This window comes from Elephantulus edwardii, unplaced genomic scaffold (assembly GCF_000299155.1).
Source record: "Elephantulus edwardii isolate Elephantulus edwardi_28Jun2011 unplaced genomic scaffold, EleEdw1.0 scaffold00126, whole genome shotgun sequence".
Classification (NCBI taxonomy): domain Eukaryota; kingdom Metazoa; phylum Chordata; class Mammalia; order Macroscelidea; family Macroscelididae; genus Elephantulus; species Elephantulus edwardii.
Genome location: NW_006399876.1, coordinates 7,233,375 through 7,241,922, shown reverse-complemented (window position 1 = coordinate 7,241,922; position 8,548 = coordinate 7,233,375). Strand labels below are relative to the sequence as shown.

At 56.9% G+C, this 8,548-nt stretch overlaps 1 protein-coding gene across 2 annotated transcripts; it reads left to right on the top strand.

Moving 5' to 3' along the window:
- The first annotated feature begins 2,898 nt into the window (after positions 1-2,898).
- Positions 2,899-8,428, top strand: NDUFV1 (NADH dehydrogenase (ubiquinone) flavoprotein 1, 51kDa). Of its 2 annotated transcripts, none has more exons than XM_006893249.1 (10): positions 2,899-2,990; positions 4,131-4,213; positions 4,290-4,460; positions 5,134-5,317; positions 6,388-6,577; positions 6,860-7,072; positions 7,553-7,719; positions 7,857-7,938; positions 8,063-8,208; positions 8,304-8,428. In XM_006893249.1, the coding sequence occupies exons 1-10, from the start codon at positions 2,946-2,948 to the stop codon at positions 8,388-8,390; spliced, it is 1,368 nt and encodes a 455-aa protein (XP_006893311.1). In that variant the 5' UTR covers positions 2,899-2,945; the 3' UTR covers positions 8,391-8,428. The 2 variants fall into 2 exon arrangements, with proteins under 2 accessions (XP_006893311.1, XP_006893310.1); XM_006893248.1 differs by having other exon boundaries at positions 2,899-3,017.
- Positions 8,429-8,548: the final 120 nt, after the last annotated feature.

The following is an 8,548-nucleotide window of genomic DNA, read 5'->3' as shown; positions in this document are numbered from 1 at the left end:
GGAACTAAGGGAGGGGATGGAGGATGAGAAGACCCAAAGTCAAGTTCCTGCAGTGGTGGTACCCTGGGCTGATGCACTCGTCACTGTAACCTGCTCACCGCTCTGAGGTGCCAGGTCCTGAAATGACCCAAGACATACACATAGCACACACTTGGCCCAGGATGGGCCTTTGGCCCTGATCTCGCCCCCCTTCCCATCTCTCCTGTGCCCCATGTCATATCCGCCCTCGGGTTGCCTTCTCTTCTGGGGGAGGGGTGTGTGTGAGAAAGAAACACATCCTGCTCCAAAGCGCAAGGCTTGTGTCTGGATTAACAGTGTAATCCCAGCTCTGCCTGAGTAATCTGTTTTCATACAGGAGAGAAGGCCTCGGCTGGGAGACCTCAGGTGAGGTGCAGACATTCTTGGGGACACCGCTGACTCCTGCAGCAACATACCATGGCCACAACAGTGTCCTCGTGGGTGGGCACCCAGGAGAGATGACAGGCTTGACCAACTCAACCACTAGACAGCCTCCCGTCAGGGGCAAAGACAGAATCCTGAGCCTCCCGTGTTCTCAGGTGCAAAATAGAGCTGACAGCACCTGGACTGCTGCGGGGAGTGCGGAGGAGTCTTGTGAAGAACATGCTTCTAGATAAGACAGGACAGTCATTTTGTAGGAGAAGAAATGACGCTTTGCTGTAGGGAGTGGAAAGCTGAGCTGGGGAGACACGACCAACAGGGATGCCCTTCTCACAGGACCAAATAAGAATTGCCCATGTTAGGTGCAACCAGTGGTCACCAGACAGGAGCAAGAGTGAAGGAAACCAAAGCGCACGGAGCCGGGTACTCCAGGGAAATCATGGATCATGGGAGCCCCAGCACCCGTGACCCACCATGAGACCAAAGGAACTAGATGGTGCCCAGCGACCCCTGCTGGCTGCTCTGACAGTGGCGGCCGTGGACAGAGTGGCAGTGAAATGTGGAACAAAACTCGAAATCACCGAAGTCCAGGCTTACTGGTCTGATAGAGAGATGGCCCTTGTTGTTATTAGGTGTCATCCAGTCCAGTATGAGTTATAATGACGCTGTGACCAACAGATCTGAACCCTGCCCTGTCCTGTGCCGTCCTCACCATCTCCGACACACTTGAGCTCATTGCTGCAGCCATTGTGTCAATCTACCTAGTTGAGGGTCTTCTCCTTCACCATTCCTCCATCTTCCCAAGCATGATGTCCGTCTCTAAGGAACAGCATCTCCTAACAACATGCCCAAAGTATGTGAGGAAGCTTCATCACCTTTGCCTCCAAGGAGCACTCTCACTGTACCACCTCCAAGACATATATTTTCTTTGCAGTCCATGGGATATTCCGCATTCTTCTCCAACAAAGGCATCAATTATTTTTTTCTGTCTTCCTTAGTGATTGTTCAGTTCTCAGACACATGGTAAGTGATTGAAAAGATCATGGCCTGAATCAGGAGCACCTTAGTCATCAAACTGACATTGCTCTTCAAGAAGTTCCTGACAATAGACTTGCCCAGCGCAGTACATCTCCTATTGCCTGACCGCTGGTCCCAAGGTTGTTGATTATGGATCCAAGTAATATGAAACCCTGGTGACCCTTTAACCCTCTAACCAACTCTGTGGCTCAACTTTCAGCTAAACCTTAGACAGACCTGTAATGAGGATAAGACCAAGGAGGTACGCGCTCCTTAGAACAAACAACTACAGATCAGAGGGTAGTTATTTGTCCAGGGATAAAATTCAGGGGGAAAGAAGGGAGATAGGAGAAGGAATAATGGAATACAGTGGGGAAAGTGCTGTTACAAGGTGGGGTTACAGCCAAAGTTGTCTTCAAACAAAATGTATATGAACTGTTGATTTTCCATGTAAACTTGCATTCAAATTCCAACTGGAAGTTAAAAGTGGGTGAGCTCTGCTGGCCTAGTGGCAAGAAGCTGCCCTGCAACTTCAGAGATGTGCGGTTTGAATCCACCACATGTTCTGATGGAGAAGGAGGGGCAATCTCCTCCTGTACCAGTCAGATCCGATTTAGCAATACACACAAAAATAAATAAATTTGTTGAAAAGTTAAAAGTGGTCTTGTTTTGTGTTTGTTTTTAAGTCATTGAGGCATCCTGGACTTGAGGAAATACCGGACAGAGGACTTTGTCAGGAAAGCCTTGAGTCACCTCCCTCCCCAACCCCCCACAAGCGCCCCCAGTAGTGGCTTGAACGTGAGGAAGTTGTTCTTTCGGACACTAGGGGACACTCCAAGACAAGGGCAGAGGAGAATGGTGAGCGCGCTCAGCAGCGCCCTCAAGAGGATGTGCACTCGATCATCTCCCTCCTCTTCCTCTCTCCTGCTTCTCACTCTAAACCAACCTCTTCTGGGAAGACCTCTAAACCACCTACTGCTTCCTTTGGAGTCGCCCCACTCAGCAACCTCCCTAGAACACAGGGGTAGGTGCGTTTCGTAGTTAACGATCTGGAGGGCTTCAATTGGTACAGAATAATTAATTGCAACGTGCCCGTGAAGGTCCTTTTCCCATGCACACTCGTGCACGTACCTGGTGCTCACTAAATGCAGACCTGTAGAACGTGTAGACAAGAGCTAGCAGAAGGCGACACGCGAGATGTCTTTTCAGGAGGGTTTGTAAGGCTGGGGCCTGGGCAGCAACAAAGCAGGTGGCTCAGCACCGCCAGCAGAGGGAGCCTGGCGGGATGACGGTCAGCGAGACTACATCTCCCAGCAGCCACAGCGCCAACAAGCTATTTCCGGTTTCTCGGCCCGCCCATCCAGGAAGTGGGGGTGGTGCGGGGACGTATCAGCGCCGCCGGCGCCGGGGCGCGTGACGTTATTCTCGCGCGCCCTCTCGCATCTCCCCGGCGCAGGCTTCTGAGTCTCCCGGGCGTGAAGGTGACAGCGGGAGGTGACAGCGGGAGGTGGCAGGGCTTCGCCCCCGGGATGCTGGCGGCACGGCGGCTGCTCGGCGGGTCGCTCCCCGCGCGGGTGTCCGTGCGTTTCAGCGGCGACACGGTGAGGCCCGGGGACTTGCTAGGGCGCGTGGTCTGCAGGCTGGGTCGGAAGGAGGCCGCTCCGGCCTGGTCGTAGAAGGGGAGCGGGTCCTCGCGAGAGGCTGACTCCCGCCTTCTGCTCCCCTGGTCCTCTGTGCGTCTGGTTTCCCGTGTTTAACTCCGCGTCGGAGCGGAAAATTCTGGCCGCGTCCTCGCCGTCTTCCCTCCTTGCCACGTAGCTTGCCTTGCAGAGCCTTTTGCAAATGCAGAAAGCAGCTCTGGAGAGCTGTGTGCGGCTCCTTATGACCTGCTGCCTGTGGCGGCTGAGAAGTGCTTCAAAGGATGGGGGCTGGCGGCCCACTCAGTCCTCGGCTGCGGCATAGGATTTTAGCCCCCATTCGCTAGTTTTATCCCACCTGGGCCCTTTCTTCCCACCTTTGTGTTCAAAGCACAGTGAGGCGTTCCTCTTCCCCCAATGATCCCATTTTGCCTGTTTCTGCACACGTCAGGAACTCTGGTAGGGACTTGCGCCGCCAATCCAATGGCTCACAGTTCGAACCCACCAGCTGCTCTGTTGGATGAGGATGGACAGTTTACTCTCACCGTGTACAGCCTCTGAACACCTGCTGGCTAAGTCAGTTCTGACTTGACAGCAGTGAGCTGAGCTTAGTGAGATGAGGAGAGCCAGACGTGGACACGGACAGCTGGGTCACAGGCAGCTGCCACGTGGTTCTGGAGTGGGCGGCGCTGGCCAGAGGCAGACCTGGGTTTGGATTCTACCCGCCACTTCTTAAGTCCTCTTTCCTCCACAGTCCCGTTTCCTCCTCTGTAACATGGAGGAAATCATTTCTGGCTCAAGGTTGTTACTGGCATGCAAGGAAGGTTTGGTAGTGAAATGCTGAGCCCAACTCCTGGTGGATAGGAGTGCTTACAGTGGGGGCTGTGATGATGGGGAGAATTTGGAGACGTAGGTCCCCGCCTTTCCCCAGCCCCAAATAACAACAAATCCCCACACTTAACAAGCTGCCCTCAAATGGGTTCTGACTCGACCGGCCCCTCCAGGCTCTGCAGAGGTCCAAGAATCTGCAGCTCCTGACCTTGCCTCTCATGGCCTCCTGACTCTCTGTCTCCCCAGACAGCGCCCAAGAAAACCTCATTTGGCTCCCTGAAGGATGAAGACCGGATCTTCACCAACCTGTATGGCCGTCATGACTGGAGGTGAGGTGGTGCCCAGGAGCCTCATGGGTCCCAGGCAGCAGGGCCTCCCCCTCATTGGCTTCTGCACCTTGTCCAGGCTGAAAGGTGCCCAGAGTCGAGGTGACTGGTACAAGACGAAGGAGATCCTGCTGAAAGGACCAGACTGGATCCTGGGGGAGATCAAGACGTCGGGTTTGAGGGGCCGCGGAGGCGCGGGCTTCCCCACTGGCCTCAAATGGAGCTTCATGAACAAACCCTCGGATGGCAGGTAGGGAGGGCAGGCCGAGGGGGGACTGCAAGCGGGCCCTGGTGGTGGGGGAGCAGGAGATCAGGTTTGGTTTCTTAGAAACTGAGAATGGTTGGGTGGGAAAATGTCCTCAAGCTCTGAGCGGAAGGAACTCAGTTCCCGTTTATCCTCTTCCGGGAAGATGTGAAGCCAAGTTGACTCAGGATTCTGACATGGGCAGACTGTGTGTGGTTCACATCCTAGTTCTGCCCTGTAATCGTATGGCCGTGGGCAGGCCAGTCTTTTGTGAATAGGCATTCCAGCATCAGGTATGGGTTGGAGGACTTCATGCAGTGCTTCGCCTCCACATTGGTCTGTACTCAGGAGGCAAACAGTAAACGTCAGCTCCTCTACCTCCTTTTGGCCCAGAGGTGTGGTGGCGGTTGAGGAAGGCTCTTTGTGACCAAGAACAGAATCTATGTTCTCAGAGAAAAACTCAGGGAATGATACTTGGATTGAACAGAGCAAAAGACCTTTCTTGTGGTCGTAGCCACCCAAAGGTGGAGTGGGTGGTGAGCAAGCAGGAATCCAGGAGCATGCTGGGCGGAACGGAAGGCTGGGCCGCTGGAGGCTTCCCTAGAAGGAGTGAGGGTGGCGTGGGGTGAAGGGCCCCACCCTGTGGGTCTTGAGCCTGGCTGACCTGTTGGCCCCACAGGCCCAAGTACCTGGTGGTAAACGCGGACGAAGGGGAGCCGGGCACGTGCAAGGACCGGGAGATCATGCGTCACGACCCGCACAAGCTGGTGGAAGGCTGCCTGGTCGGGGGCCGGGCCATGGGTGCCCGTGCCGCCTACATCTACATCCGAGGCGAATTCTACAATGAGGCCTCTAACCTGCAGGTGGGTGGGCGTGGGAGCCGACGAAAGAAGGGGGAGCCAGGTGTTGATGCTTACCTGCCCACTCCTGCTATCCCATCACGATGTTCTTAGAACTGAGCCCGTGGTCCCTCCGAGTGGAACTGGGAGAGTTGTGACCGTGTCTGCGTGTCGTGGGTGGGATCTGGTTCTAAAGCCACCACCTGCGGCCTTGTCCTGGATGCTCCTCAAGTTAGGAGGCCCTGGGGGACTAGAAGCGACTGAGACTCCTGGGAACTCACAGAGGGGTCTAGGCATCACCTCAGTAATTTTTGGTGACACCTGTGTTAACTGGTCCACGCTCACTCCCTTTCTGTTAGGCTGTGAGACAGGGTACAGCACTGGTACCTAGAACAGTGCCTGGCATTTGGTGGTACTGTCTATGTAAGTGGTGGTATTGGGGTATCACTGACCAGGAACAAATCCGTGAGGCTCTCCCCTCACTGTGGAAGTAGCGTGTGCTACTCGTGTGGTCAGAGACAGAAAACAGCAGAAAGAAAAAACAACTCCACAGACGCCCTACCTGGAGAAACTACTTCCACCTGCTTGTTGAAAATGATGATAATTTTCTTAGTTCTTTATTTTTAAAATTCTGCACTGTGGTAGTGTTAAGTGTTGTTATTATGGAAGTGACACACAAATGCTAATTCCACCGTCTTCCTGGATGTCTTGTATCCATAGAGCTTGGGCCTAGGATGAGGTGACAGACTGAAGGCCTGTACACTCTGCATGTGCAGCGCATGAACACACGTTCACACACTCTCACACTCTCGGGACCTGGTACTCACCTGTTCGTCCATGCACATGTGCGCGCGTGCCTTGTCTGGGCTCTGAGGACTGTTGCACTCACCCCTCTCTCCTGCCCACACACACACACTTGCCTTGTCTGAGCTCTGAGGACTGCTGTGCTCACCCCCTCTCCCTCACACACACACATACACTCGTGCCTTGTCTGAGCTCTGAGGACTGCTGTGCTCACCCCCTCTCCCTCACACACACATGCTCGTGTGTGTCTGGGTTCTGAGGACTGCTGCGTTCACCCCCCTCTCCTGCAGGTGGCCATCCGAGAGGCCTATGAGGCTGGTCTGATTGGCAAGAATGCCTGTGGCTCTGGATATGATTTTGACGTGTTTGTGGTGCGTGGGGCCGGCGCCTACATCTGCGGGGAGGAGACGGCGCTCATCGAGTCCATTGAGGGCAAGCAGGGCAAACCCCGGCTGAAGCCGCCCTTCCCTGCTGACGTGGGTAAGGCCCGCCCCTCATCTCCGTGGCCTCTGGGGTTTGGGGTCTGGCTATAGGCCCACACTGGACCATTAGAGCATTTGAGTGCCCTGGGCCAGCGGATGCGTATTTGTCTGCAACTCCACTCCACGGCCTGTTCTGGGAGCTGGGGTGTCTGTTGAAGAAGGCACATGTACATCCTGGGACTCGGGGCCAGGGGACAGAATGAGGGAAGATGGGGTGGGGTTTCTGGTATGCAGCAGGGCTATTCCACACCCAGCCAGCTGGTTACCCTACTTCCCACAGGAGTGTTTGGCTGCCCCACCACTGTTGCCAATGTGGAGACAGTGGCTGTGTCCCCCACCATCTGCCGCCGTGGGGGTGCCTGGTTTGCCAGCTTCGGACGTGAGCGCAACTCAGGCACCAAACTCTTCAATATCTCTGGTCACGTCAACCACCCATGCACGGTGGAGGAGGAGATGTCTGTGCCACTGAAGGAGCTGATAGAGAAGCATGCAGGTGCCCGGGGGCCAGAGGACACTGTGGGGAGGGGGCTGGCAGAGAAGCATGCAGGTCCTGGGGGGCCAGAGGACACCATGGGGAGGGGGCAGATAGAGAAACATGCAGGTGCCCGGGGGCCAGAGGACACCGTGGGGAGGGTGCAGATAGAGAAACATGCAGGTGCCCGGGGGCCAGAGGACACTGTGGGGAGGGGGCTGGCAGAGAAGCATGCAGGTCATGGGGGGCCAGAGGACACTGTGGGGAGGGGGCAGATAGAGAAGTGACCGGAGGCCAGAGGACACCGTGGGGAGGGGGCTGATAGAGAAGTGACTGGGGGCCAGGGGACACCACGGGGAGGGGGCTGATAGAGAAGCACGCAGGTGATCCAGGCCAGGGGACACCACAGGGAGATGGCTGACAGGGGTGCCCAGGACCAGGGTCGACAGAAGCTCTTCCCAGCACTGACCCCTGTCCTTTTGTGTGCTGACCTGGTCCTAGGAGGTGTCACAGGTGGCTGGGACAACCTCCTGGCGGTGATTCCTGGTGGCTCGTCCACCCCCCTGATCCCCAAGTCTGTGTGTGAGACGGTGCTGATGGACTTTGATGCGCTGGTGCAGGCGCAGACGGGCCTGGGCACGGCCGCCGTCATCGTCATGGACCGCTCGGTGAGCCTGGCCCCTCCTGGGAGCGTGGACTCTGGGGAGGAGGCCGGGCTGCGGGCAGTCAGGCACCAGAGGGGATGCTGCCTGGGGACGGGGTGCAGGCTCCTCCCTGGCAGTGATGCTCACTCATTGTCCCCCAGACAGACATCGTGAAGGCCATTGCCCGCCTCATTGAGTTCTACAAACACGAGAGCTGCGGCCAGTGCACCCCCTGCCGCGAGGGTGAGCCCCTGTCATGGCGTGGGGCCCAGTCAGCCCAGGGCAAGGGTGGGGGACCCCAGCCACTGAACTGCTGCCTGCCAGGGGCAACCTCTGAGTCCCACTCCCACCCCCATCCCTCGCCCAGGTGTGGACTGGATGAACAAGGTGATGGCACGTTTCGTGAGGGGCGATGCCCGGCCGGCCGAGATCGACTCCCTGTGGGAGATCAGCAAGCAGATCGAGGGCCACACCATCTGTGCTCTGGGCGACGGGGCCGCCTGGCCTGTGCAGGTACCGAGGCTGTGCTGGGCAGCGCTGGGCTTGCCCGGTCCCCGTGGGGGTGCGGGTGGGGGTCCTGGAGCCGACTGACGTGGCATCCCCCCCAGGGCCTGATCCGGCACTTCCGGCCTGAGCTCGAGGAGCGGATGCAGCGGTTTGCCCAGCAGCACCAGTCACGCCAGGCTGCCCTCTGAGCGTCCCTGTGCCTGCCCATTGGGTGCTGACAATAAAGGCACCGTCTGGGTGCTGCCTCTCTTCTGTTGGGGTGTCTCTGATTTTGCTCCCCTGCTGCCTTGCCCTTCAAGGTCATGAGTGAGTTGACCTGAGGCTGCCCCCTCTGTGCAGGAAATGG

Coding starts and splice junctions, on each gene's coding strand:
- NDUFV1 (XM_006893248.1), top strand. CDS start 2,946: ATGCTGGCGGCACGGCGGCTGCTCGGCGGGTCGCTCCCCGCGCGGGTG. Junction 3,018..4,130: donor TGCGTTTCAGCGGCGACACG/GTGAGGCCCGGG, acceptor CTGTCTCCCCAG/ACAGCGCCCAAGAAAACCTC. Junction 7,073..7,552: donor GCTGATAGAGAAGCATGCAG/GTGCCCGGGGGC, acceptor ACCTGGTCCTAG/GAGGTGTCACAGGTGGCTGG.